We start from the raw sequence: 13283 nt of genomic DNA, 5'->3' as shown, positions 1-13283 counted from the left end.
TCCTACTGCCACCTGTTTTCCTAGCCCCACCTGATTATCATAGAAATACACATCTAGTACACATTAGACATAGAAGGGAGTCCCCAATTGTCGATTATACTGAAACTACTCTAGAACAATATACCGATTTCAATAAAGGTTTCTTCTTCTTTATAGGCCCTGTCCAGAATAGTAAGTTAATCCGTAGATTAACAAGAACCCTTGAAGCTGTAATAAATGAGACTGCCTCTGCTCTAGGTAACTTAACTGAAGAGCAATCTGCTATGAGATTTGTCGTTTTGCAAAATCGTCTCGTCCTTGACGTCATACTGGCCGATAGGGGCGGGGCCTGTAGAGTCATCGGATCTAGTTGCTGCATTTTCATTCCAAATAACGCGCCGTCTGTCTATTCAGCTATAACCAGACTCCATAAAATTGCCCATCTGATACACCAAGATCCAGGCACCTGGACATGGTCCGGTTGGTTCTGGAATATAATTTCCGCATGGGGATGGAAAATATTGTCCTTTCTAGGTATTGCAGTAGCGATCATATTCAGCTGCTGCCTCTGTATACAATGTGGCCCTGCGATTTGCGGCATTTGTGCTACCTCTTGTATTCCTAGTTCCAAGTCCCGTTCTAAATCCCGTTCCAGGATAATTCGAGACGAGCAAATGATACTGTATGAAATGATAGATGGTATCATGAATATTGATGTTTCCTGATGGAAACGTAGTGACAAGGAGGGAATGTGGAAAAGTAAATTTTGCCATGTTCTGTGTCCCTACGTGTCATCCATCATATGTTATGTGTGCATGATTAAATATGCATATGCATTCCCCATGTCCGATTAATGACGCAATTACAGTTGTGTCCACCTCTAGTATGCCAGTTTCCAGTCCTCGTGAATACTACAAATATCAGGCCTATGTAAAGTTACGTTGCCACGTTTCTCAGTGTGCACGTTATTCTATTATAAAGTCCCCGTTTCTAGGCCTCAAAAGGGCCTGGACACTAGATTCAGCTCCTGTCTCCTGAAGCCTCGCTGAGGAGCGATACAGCCCCCACCTGTATCCTCGACCCTTCACTTACTTCCTGCCTCGCAGTGCCCGGTCCAGCCTGGCTCTGCCTCTGAGTCTGCCAAGACTATGTTATGATTCCAGTTATCAGTTCAGCCCTCCTTCCCTGCATTCCTAAACTACTGAATCGCATCAATAGTTTCCGTCATTGTCTAGCCTTCACGTCTCCACGTTAGAGAAAATACTGCATTTAATGGTCATTTCATATTCTTCATATTCTTCATCACGCACTACATGTAGAATAATGCATGCTCCAGTCTTAGAATCAAGTTAGCCTTTCCTCTCCTGACTTATAGTTTATATCAACATGTTCTCTAAACATCAGATACTAGATAGGGTTTAGGTACATGTCGCTCCGACCCTCCAGACTTCAGTCTCTGCTCCTAGCACAGAGTTCATAGCCCCCAGCTTCTCCTAGTGATACGTCATTGCCAGTTTGCGCGCACCACTAGGTTAGAGGTCCCGGCTCCCCAGGTAGCCCCCTCCATGGTTTCCGCCCCATTCATGACATATCCTGTTACGTTTGCATCACATGTCTATGTATACGCCCAGTTACACCTACTTTTACCCTTATCTTTCGCGACTGCTACGCGTCACGCCTTCTGCTCCACCCACTGCTACGCCTACTGCAATGTAATGCTATGTGTTTGCGTTATGTATATATGCTCATGTATTGTTATTAAAAGTCAGCGCGCTCATCCCAGCCCCAGCAGCTGCTGGGCCCTGCCATTCTATTCCCATGCAGGTTGTCCTGTTCCTGTCCTTATGCTGTATTAAACCTGCAAAACTCCTACTACCTCGAATCTTGACTCTTATTTATTGAGCTATCTGTTACGATATATGTCTAGTCAAAAATAGGGTATTATTTATTTATTTACCACACCGCCCACGTATTAGGCTTAGGTCAGGTACACTGGGGTAGGCATAGTCAGAAGCACCAGTTGAGAACGATTAGTCAATGTATATATGTATGTATATCTTTTATCCATTTTAAGTATCATATGGTAAGAAACCATATCAATGCTTTTACAGCATTATTTTATAATCCTGCTTTTACTGTATGCACTTTACTTAACCTTAAGTATTGCAATCATAGCGATTCATTTCTCTTGTATGAGAAAAGAGACTGATCAATAAATAACACCTTTTTATTGAACACGCCCGTCTCTTCTTTTCTCTACAATCTGGTGAAACTAAGAATGCACGTATTGACTGAGTAAAATAGCTGTCTTTTGTTTTCTCTCGAGATATACTCTTGATTAGGGGGAGCAAAGTTGTCATGTTCTATGGTTGTCAGAAACTAAATCCCTTCTTGTCTATCCAGGGAGGTTAAACTCCTCCTTGCCTATTCGAGAAAGTTTCTAGTGAACTCTGAGCTAGCTGGCACACATAACTTTAAGTCTAATATCGTCAGTAGAAGACCTAGTTAACCTCAGTCCTACGTCTATACTATTGAAGATATTATTCCAATGCGCAGAGCCTATTGGGATAATAGGAACTACACTACATATTCTTTCTTTAAGCTGGAGCCCTGGATACCAGTGCTCATGGTTTGCAGAGCTCTCTTGTAAACAGTGCTGTACATTCTTTCTTTAAGCTGGAGCCCTGGATACCAGTGCTCGTGGTTTGCAGAGCTCTCTTGTAAACAGGGCTGTACATTCTTTCTTTCACCTAGATCCCTGGAGAGCAGTGCTTGTGGTTTACGGAGCTCTGTTGTAAAGAAGGCTGTACATTCTTTCTTGAAGCTGCAGCACTCGAGACCAGTGCTCGTGGTTTGCAGAGCTCTGTTGTAAACAGGGCTGTGCATTCTTTCTTTAACCTGGAGCCCTTGAGACCAGTGCTCGTGGTTCGTAGAGCTCTGTTGTAAACAGGGCTGTACATTCTTTCTTTAACCTGGAGCCCTTGAGACCAGTGCTCGTGGTTTGCATAGGTCTGTTGTAAACAGGGCTGTACATTCTTTCTTTAACCTGTAGCCCTGGAGACCAGTGCTCATGGTTTACAGCGCTCTGTTGTAAACAGGGCTGTACATTCTTTCTTTAGCCTAGAGCCCTGGAGAGCAGTGCTTGAGGTTTACAGAGCTCTGTTGTAAACAGGGCTGTGCATTCTTTCTTTAGCCTAGAGCCCTGGAGAGCACTGCTCGTGGCTTACAGATCTCTGTTGTAAACAGGGCTGTACATTCTTTCTTTAACCTAGAGCCCTGGAGATCAGTGCTTGTAGTTTACATAGCTCTTGTAGGAACAGGGGTCACCAGTTCCCCGGGGGAGTAGCCTGGCACGAGCAGATAGGCACCCGAAAGCTCAGGTGTTAAGTGACAACACAGCACACACAACCACTGAGACCATAAATGCACACACAATGACTGAGACCACACCAGTGAGGTTTTTGATTCAAAACAATTAATTTTATCTACGACCAAAATCAGGGTGATCAATTACTCACGGCATTAATACATTTCATGGGATAACTGTGGGCTTTCGTTTAGCACTTCATTTTGCAAGTGTAGACATTTCATTACTCAGCATTACTTGTTTCATTAGGGTAAACCCAAACATTTCCTGACGCAGGACTGGATATGGCATTAAAGATCAGGCAACTTCTGCCTAGGCAGGAATAAAACTACTTATGCAAAAATAAAACATTTCTTTGAGCAGGAATAAGCATTTCATCAATCTCATTCGCCGGTAATGAACATTTCTTAACTCAGAGCTAATCAAGCCCTTAGGCTGAACTAAGCATTTTATCAGGTAAAGGTAAACATTTCATTGGGTAAACATAAACCTTTTCATCTGGTAAAGACAGGCATTTGAACCTCCTACCGAGCAGTCAGTCCCCCAACATGGGGTTAACTTTAATAACCTTATACCCCAAAGGTGTCTGGCCGAACTTTGGCCCAGTTCCGGTTCCTTAAGGGCCAATCAGGGCCAACGGGGCCCAGCAACTGTTTCTCCCGGGGCCTTTTCTAGCCTTCCGCCCTCCCCCCCGGGGTTTACCTTGTGGTCTTCGGCTCCTCGGGGAGCCCTTGCGGGGATTCTCTGGGCCGGGGGGGGGGCAGCGGGGCTCGAGCTTTCCTCAGAGCCCTCCGGGGTGTGCGGGGGCCGGTGCGGACCTTCCCTTGGGCTGCGTCGGCAGGTGGGGGTTACTCGGGGCCTTCGATGCAGCGGTGAAGGCCCCGCACTGACTACAGACAAGCCCCGGTCCTCCCAATGGCTCCGGGGGCCGGGGATCACTCGACGCAGGCCGGGGCAAGGCGCGCCCGCAGCCGCCAATGACAGTGCGGCCTGCTGGGGTGCAGGTTCAAGGCCCAATCACAGCGTGACGGGGTGGAGTCTCTTCCGATGCCCCCGTCACGTGAGGCAGGCAGGGTGACTTCCGGCCAAGAGCGGCCCATACTGGAGCAGTGGCGGCCATATCCTGGCTCCTGAGGGCCGCCGGGGGAATACCGATGCCCGCAGAAGACTCCACAAGCGGCGCAGGCGGCAGTGAGTGTAGCCCCGCAACTGCGCTTCAATGGTGGGGTGGAGCCACGAAGCCGGTCGGCGCTGCTTCTCCCTCTGCGCACTGCACGATGCAGAAGGATGGCGCGGGGTGAAGTTAGCGCCTCGGGGCTCACAGCAGGCTTGACGTGTAGCGCTCAGCAGGGGTAGCGCTTGATGAGTATAGCGCCGCAGTGGCGCGACAAACACAGGGCACAGCGCTGTGACAGGCATCAGGGCTCGGGGGCCCAGGGCTTCTCAAGGGCACCGCCGTTCTGGGGATACCAGCGCTTCTGTCAGATCAGTAGGAGAGAGCTGGAAAGGCAGCTGAGACCAGTGAGGCAGTTCAGGGGGCTAGCGCTTAGCAAGCAGTTCAGGCCAGGTAGGACAGCAATTCAGACAGTTCAGTCAGGGGGAGTTAGGCAGGACAGCGCAAGCCCAGGTGAAGGCAGGGGGGGCACAGGTGCAGCACAGTCCAGTACCTGGTTGATCCCCCAGTAGTCCTAGTTAGCGCAGGTGAGCTTCTTCTTGGCGCTTGTTGGTTCTGGCGCCCTTTAGTTGAAGTGGATTCTTTTGAGGGGGGTTTGAGTTGAAGGCTTGTCAGCAGGTCACTGGAGGTGGTCTCTGGGTTCCCCTCTTGCCGGGCCAGATCAGTGGGCTAGATCAGGGTTCCTCACTCTACTTGGAAGGCAGCACCTAAGCCCTGTCACTCCCAGTGGCATAGGTCCCTGACTAGGCCCTATCGCCTAAGTCTCCTGCGTTTGTCCCCCAGGTCAGTGATGCCCCAACTGACTAAAAAAGTTTCCCTTATATATGCCCAGGTAAGGCGACCACTCTCTGAGGTGGCAAAAATAGGCTCCGCCTCTACTCTGGAAGGTTCCAGGAGCTTCCCCACTCTAACTATGGGCAGGCAATGGAAGGCTGGCATTGCAACAATGTTTGGGGTCCCAGCCAGCTCCTGGCAACTAGGGTGCTACACAAAAAGACCACGCTGCAGTAGCAGGGGCCAGTGGCAGCCATGTTTGAAGTAGAGAGCACCTGCACCTTAGTATTGATTAGCAATGGGAAAGTGCCCGAGACCTACGGCCAACACAAAAAAGGTGGGGAAAAAATGAGGCAAGGGCAAAAAAAATAGGGAAAGACCACCCTAGGGATGACAGGTCTAACATGCGTCCCCCCCAGCTGAAAGTGGGGAGAGCTACCCAACCTCTAGGGAGTTCTCGTCACTAAGGCGGAAAAACAGGGAGAGACCGTCAGCATTGGCGTGGTCAACTCTGGGTCGATGTTCCACCCTGAAGTCCATCCCCTGTAGGGAAATGGACCACCTTAGTAACTTGGGATTTTCGCCTCTCATCTGCATGAGGCAGCGAAGGGGTCGGTGGTCGGTTTGAATCAGGAAGTGAGAGCGAAAAAGGTATGGCCTCAACTGCTTCAAGACCCAGACCACAGCGAAGGTTTCTCACTCGAAGGTACTCCATCGCCCATCCCGAGGAAGGAGTCTTCTGGAGATGAAGGCCACAGGTTGGTCTTGGCCATCGTTGTTGAGTAGCGATAGCACGGTGCCTACGCCGTGCTCAGAGGCGTCCGTCTGCATGATGAATTCCTTCTGGAAGTCAGGAGTGGCAAGCACCGGAGCGGTGCACATCGCGCGCTTCAGTGTTTTGAATGACTCCTGGCAAGCAGCCGTCCAGATCACCTTGCGTGGCTGCTTCTTGGACGTAAACTCGGTCAAGGGGGCTACGATGGTACCATATCCCTTGATGAACCTGCTGTAGTATCCAGCGAGGCCAAGGAAAGCTCGGGCCTCAGTCTGGGTTTTGGGGGGCTCCCAGGCCAAGATGGTCTCAATTTTGGCCTGGAGGGGTTGGACCTTACCTCCGCCCACCAGGTGTCCCAGGTAAACGACAGATCCCTGTCCAATCTGGCACTTGATAGCCTTGATGGTCAGGCAAGCATGTTGCAAAGCCTGCAGCACCTCCTGGAGATGCTCCAGATGGTCCTCCCAGATGCTACTGAAGACAGCTATGTCATCCAGGTACGCCGCTGAGAAGGACTCCAGGCCAGACAGTAGCCGGATCTTTCTTGAGCCCGAAGGGCATCACTCTAAACTGAAAGTGGCCCTCGGGGGTGGAGAACGCTGTTTTCTCCTTTGCTCCATCGGCCATGGCAATCTGCCAGTACCCTGATGTCAAGTCGATGGTGCTGAGGTACTTGGCTGCTCCCAGCCGGTCAATCAGCTCGTCTGCCCGTGGGATCGGGTGAGCATCTGTCTTGGTGACAGAGTTCAATCCCCGATAGTCCACACGGAACCGAAGTTCTCGTGTGGTGCCCAGTGGGGCCGCTTTCGGCACCAACACGACCAGACTAGCCCACGGGCTGCTGGAAGGTTCAATCACCCCCAGCTCCAGCATTTTGGCCACCTCACCCTGGATGCTGTTCTTCACTGTCTCGGACAGCCGGTAAGACTGGGTTTTTACTGGCGGACTGTCCCCTGAGTCCACATCATGGGTACACAGATGTGTAATTCCAGGCGTGAGGGAGAACAACGAGGCATACTGCTCCAACACCTGGCGGCAGTCCCTCTGTTTCTCTGGGGTCAAGGATGGGAGAGGACAACTCCCTCCACTGAATCATCCTTCTCCTGGGCCACCAGAAGGTCAGGAAGAGGCTCTCTATCTTCCTCCTCGCTCCCATCCGTCACCATGAGGAGAGCAAGATCAGATCGCTCATGGTGAGGCTTCAGGCGGTTGATGTGGAGCACCCTATGGGGCTGACGGGGGGTCTTCAAGTAAACAACATAGGTGGTCTGGCCTCAACGCACCACAATTTCATACGGACCAGTCCACCAGTCCTAGAGGGCACTAAGCTCCCCAGGCTCCATGACCCACACCTTCTGTCCAGCGTCCAACTCCACCGTCCGATTATTGCGGTCATACCACTCCTTCATGATGGCTTGGCTAGCCTCCAAGTTGTCTGAGGCTTCCTTCCACAGCTTGGCCATCTGGCTGCGGAATGCCAGCATGTAGCTGACGACATCACGGGGAAGCTTCTTCGAAGTCTTCTCCCACCCCTCCTTGACAAGGTTGAGGGGCCCCCTAACGGGACGGCCATAGAGCAGTTCAAAGGGGCTGAACCCGACTCCCTTCTGTGGCACCTCGCGGTATGAAAACAGCAGGCAAGGGAGGAGGATGTCCCATTTCTGCCTCAAGCCCAGCAGGCAGGCTCCGGATCATCGCCTTCGAGGTCTTGTTGAAGCGATCTACAAGCCTGTTAGTCTGGGGGTGGTAAGGAGTGGAGTGGGGAACCGATACGTCTGCATGTAGGCCGACATGAAGTTTGTACCCCTGTCTGACACCACGACCTTGGGGAATCCCACTCTGGTAAATATCTCCATCAGGGCCAGCGCCACCACAGGTGCAGTGACGGTCCTCAGAGGAATAGCCTCCGGGCACCGAGTGGCGTGGTCCACTAACACCAAGACAGCCCAACAATGTCGATTCCGACCCGCTCAAAAGGGGTCCCGACCACCGGGAGCGGTTCCAAAGGGGCCTTCACTTTAGTCCCCGTCTTGCCACTTGCCTGGAAAGTCTTGCAGGTCTTGCAGTAGGTGTCAGAGGCAACTCTCATTCTGGGCCAATAATAATGGGGGACTAGCCTCGCAAAGGTCTTGTCCTGGCCCAGGTGTCCAGCCAAAGGTATTTCATGCGCCAATTCCAACAGGAAGGCCCGGTAGCATTGGGGGACCACTAAGGCCCTCGATGAGCTATGCACCGGAACCTTAGGCTCACTGTAAAGGAGGCCATCCTCCCAGTACACGTGAAAACTATCGGTCTCCTGATCAGTCGCTTGGGCTTCGGCCTGTCGCCACATGCCTTCAAGCGTGGGTCACTCCTTTTGCGCCCGACAAAATTCCTCCCGGGTAAGCCCTCCTTCCACATGCCACTCGGCAAAGGTCGGCAAGTCCCCCACGGGAACAACCTCCACCTCCGCGGACTCCGGGGTACCTCCGCGGGCTCCCCATCCATCACACGGGGCGTGTCCTCCACAAGATTCTCCTCTTCAGGACCAGCATTGGGTTGGGCCGTTGTCTCAGGCTCCAACCGGGGTTGAGTTCCTTGCCGGGCAGCCATGGACCTTGTGACCACGCACGTCCATCCTGGTAACCCCAGCATCTCAGTGTGAGCCTTAAACTCCACTTCCTTCCAGGCGGTATGTTCCAGGTCGTTTCCTAGCAGACAGTCCACATGCAAGGCAGGGCTTATCGCAACTCTCAACGGGCCTTTCACTCCTCCCCCTCAAAGGGAACCTGAGCCACGGGATAGTAGCTCAGACTGCTGTCAGCCAACACGGCCGGATGGAACACATCGGGTACTACCTACTCATGGGACACCAGCCGCCTCACTACGGTGGTCATGATGGCACCTGTGTCCCTCAGAGCGTCCACCTCCTCCCCGTTGACCTTCACCCTCTGCTGGTACTTAGCAGTCTTTGATGGTAAGGGTGTCACTGGGACCATCTCTCTATCCCCAAGTGAAACCAGGGTCAGGCCTGTCCACTCCCCCTCCCTATCCAGGGGCAGCTCCATCCCAAGCGCTACACTAGCCACCCCGGGACTCTTGCCAACTGTGGGGGCTGGGGGTCATTTGCGACACTGGGCATCTCCCTTGTAGTGTCCAACCTCTCCGCATGCATAGCACCGGACAACTTTTGGCTGCTGACTCTTGTCAGGGTAAGTGGGCTTTGGGGAACGGGACTGAGATGGGGTACCTACTCCTCTCCCAAACCGTCTAGTATGTGGGCCTCGTCAGAACTCCTCCTTTTCATCGCCCCCCTCTTTCTTCTGGGGGACGCCCTGTCCGCCGTTCAGGCCATCTCCCCCAGGGCCCTTGTGTGACACCCGGGTGCTAACCCAAGTATCCGCCTCCTCCGCAAGCTCATGGGGATCAGTCAGCTTGCGGTCCACCAGATGTTGGCGCAGCTCTGGAAAACACTTATCCAAGAGGTGCTCTCTCAAAAGAAATTGTACAGGCCCTCGTAATCATGCACCTCGCTGCCACGCACCCAACCATCCAGAGCCTTACGGGCATAATCAAAAAAATCCACCCAATTCTGCGTGGACAGCTTAAGGCTGCCACGGAACTTCTGGCGATACCTTTCGGGGTTGAGGCCAAACTTTTAAATGAGCGCCTCCTTCATGGGGGAATACCTGAACTGGTCCACCGTATCCAAGTACAGGAGGGTGTCCCTGACATTGGGAGGGATGTAACAATACAGGCCACCTCCCCAGTGTTTCTCGGGCACCCCTGGGCTGTCAAGGCCACTTCATATGCCTCCAACCACCTGGCAATGTCATCCCCCTGTGTGTAGCTTGCTTTCGCCTCCTTGGGTAACCAAAATCTAGGCTCATGTTGAGCCCCTTGTACACTGCCACCATTCGGACTTCCTGGCGCAGCCAATTGCAATGCTCACAGCTCCATTTCCTTCAGCTGAAGCTCGTGCCCCAACTTCCTTTCCTCCATTACTAATCTTTTTTCTTCCAATGTGAGCTTTTTATCTTCCCTTTCTCTCTCCCTCTCGTGCTCTAGCTTGGCAAGCTCCCACTTCAATCGCCTCTCCTCCCTCCGGTCCTCATACTCCTGCGACAACGTACTCCCTAGATACACTACTCCCTGCCCCGGAACGTCTTCCTGGCAACACATTGTCTGATAACATCAATGTTGAGCAGGCCTGGGTCTTCTGGAGTGCCCGCCTCCCCTTGTGTGACCTGTCCCTCCTGTTCCCCATCCCCTATCCCCTCTGGTTTGGCCCTTACCCATGCCGTCAAGGCGGTACAGAGTTCTTCCTTTGCGGCTCTCCACCCAACCGGCACCCCCATCCCGTGACAAAATTCCCTTAGCTGCACCACTGTGTACTCTTCCAGGTCGGCTAGCTGGAACTCCATTTTGCCAGGTGGGGACCCAGATAAAATAAAGGAAAGGTACTAGGACGTAGGTAACAATACTGGGTCAACACAGGTATCTACACACTCTACAGGCTAGACAGTGGGGGGGTCAATTGAGTAAGCTTGCAGGCACGATAGGTGTCCAGTCTAATTGCAGCGCACTCTGTCCCACTGGAGGGTGCTGTATAGTCACAGGTCCTAAATCCCACCGCTGCCACCAATGTAGGAACTGGGGTCACCAGTTCCCCGGGGGGTAGCCTAGCACGAGCAGGTAGGCACCCGAAAGCTCAGGTGTTAAGTGACTACACAGCACACACAACCACTGAGACCATAAATGAACACGCAATGACTGAGACCACACCAGTGAGGTTTTTGATTCAAAACAATTAATGTTATTTACGACCAAAATCAGGGTGATCAATTACTCACGACATTAATACATTTCATGGGATAATTGTGGGCTTTCGTTTAGCACTTCATTTTGCAAGTGTAGACATTTCATTACTCAGCATTACTTGTTTCATTAGGGTAAACCCAAACATTTCCTGACGCAGGACTGGATATGGCATTAAAGATCAGGCAACTTCTCAGTAGGCAGGAATAAAACTACTTATGCAAGAATAAAACATTTCCTTGAGCAGGAATAAGCATTTCCTCAATCTCATTCACCGGTAATGAACATTTCCTAAGTCAGGGCTAACCAGGTCCTTAGCCTGAACTAAGCATTTTATCAGGTAAAGGTAAACATTTTTATCTGGTAAAGACAGGCATTTGAACCTCCCACCGAGCAGTCAGTTCCTCAACATGGGGTTAACTTTAATAACCTTATACCCCAAAGGTGTCTGGCCGGACTTTGGCCCAGTTCCGGTTCCTTAACCACATTGATGCTAAGGCTTTTCCCGCTGGGTGCTGATAATTTCAAATTCCCATTGTTCATGACAAGGTCAGCTCGTCATTAGCACAGCTCCAGTGTACTGCATGACGAGCTGACCTTGTCATTAGCATGGAAGTGGTTAAGGGGCCAATAAGGGCCAACGGGGCCCAGCAACAGTTTCTCCTGGGAAGGGATGAACCCAGGGCCTTTTCCGGCCTTCCGGCCTCCTCCCCAGTGTTTACCTTGTGGTCTTCAGCTCCTCGGGGAGCCCTTGTGGGGATTCTCTGGCGCCGGGGGGGAAGGGCTCGTTCTTTCCTCAGAGCCCTCCGGTGTGTGTGGGGGCCGGTCCGGGCCTTCCCTTGGGCTGCGCCGGCAGATGAGGGTTACTCGGGGCCTTCGATGCAGCGGTGAAGGCCCTGCGCTGACTACAGACAAGCCCCGGTATTCCCAATGGCTCCGGGGGCCAGGGATCACTTGACGCAGCCGGGGCAAGGCTCGCACGCAGCCGCCAATGACAGTGCAGCCTACGGGGGTGCAGCTTCAATGCCCAATCACAGTGTGACGGGGGCGGAGTCTCTTCCGACGCCCCCATCACGTGAGGCAGGCAGGGAGTCTTCGAGCCTAGCGCGGCCCGTACTGGAGCAGCGGCGCCCCTTCCTGGCTCCGAGGGCCGCCGGGGGAATACCGATGCCCGCAGAGGACTCCACATGCGGCACGGGGGCGGCGGCGGTGAGTGTACCCCCGCAACTGCGCTTCATGGGCGGGGAGGAGCCACGATGCCGGTCAGTGCTGCTTCTCCCTCTGGGCACCGCGCAATGCAGAAGGATGGCGCGGGGTGAAGCTAGCGTCTCGGGGCTGACAGCAGGCTTGACTTGTAGCGCTCAGCAGGGGTAGCGCTTGATGAGTATAGTGCCGCACGGTAAACACGGGGCACAGCGCTGTGACAGGCAGCAGGGGTCGGGGGCCCAGGGCTTCTCAAGGGCACTGCCATTCTTGGGATACCAGCGTGTGAAGGAGTACATCTCAAATGTAGGATGAATAAAAGGTATCTTTATTCTTATTTCAGGAAGAAAGGATCTCATCCACAGGAGACACAGGCAGGCAGCAACTGACACAGTCCTGGCCTCATTTAGAATCATTACATAGCTACATCATGACATTCTATGAATAACATTCTACAATCAGTAAGTCACACATGCATAACATCAGAGGGAGAGGTGTGGCGCCGGGGCCAGGGTGACTGACGCTGGAATGTGGGGACCACGGTTCGGTCCCCCGCTCCGGCGGCAGGTTAGCCCAGCACCATGTGACTCTGGGAAATAGCTCGCTTAATCTTCCCGACGGCCCCCAGCGCCTAGAGACCCTTACGTGTGATTGTGCGCTTTACAAATGTGGACTTTACTTTACTTTACTTTTATAACATAGAGAAGGATACCACACACCTTCCCCTGAAACATAAAATTTGCTATTTAAAAATATAATCATTTAGAGCTGCAGGAGCACGGCTTAAACGTGTACTTTTCCTGACAGGAACATCAGACTTAACACGAAGCTCCTTATTAATCAAATTGCTATTTGTTAAGGACTTTCCAGCAGAACCTGAAAAAGAAGCAATTCGATTCAAATTCCAAATCCTTCCATCATTTAGCTTAACAGCATTACGAAAGAGTTTCGTGACATAAAAGGGAGAAGAAAACTTTGGCCCTGAAGATCTAAGTGGAAGACGAATTCTTACCCGATCCCCAACACACACCTTGGTATGAGCAACTGCATGTCTGCTATCAAAAAAAATTTTTCTCAGTTCTGACTTCACCTTTTGTTTCAACGAGTCTAGGCCCTTGTTATGATTTCCTGTTTCCACTTCTAAATTTCTCATCCAAGTCTGGAATATTAAAGTGTTTGGAGTGCGACCTCGGAAAAGTACAAAAGGGATCTCA

General features: G+C 52.0%; 1 protein-coding gene across 1 annotated transcript in view; it reads left to right on the top strand.

Moving 5' to 3' along the window:
* Positions 1-12517, top strand: part of LOC144770020 (putative cation-transporting ATPase 13A5) — a 235626-nt gene extending 223109 nt beyond the window's left edge. Inside the window, exon 15 of the mRNA XM_078654213.1 lies at positions 12413-12517. Within this exon, the coding sequence (XP_078510339.1) occupies positions 12413-12517 (105 nt within the window). The remainder of the gene's footprint in view (positions 1-12412) is intronic.
* The last annotated feature ends 766 nt before the right edge of the window (positions 12518-13283 follow it).

This window comes from Lissotriton helveticus, chromosome 7, assembly GCF_964261635.1.
Source record: "Lissotriton helveticus chromosome 7, aLisHel1.1, whole genome shotgun sequence".
Taxonomy (NCBI): Eukaryota; Metazoa; Chordata; class Amphibia; order Caudata; family Salamandridae; genus Lissotriton; species Lissotriton helveticus.
This window is presented reverse-complemented; position numbering and strand designations above follow the sequence as displayed.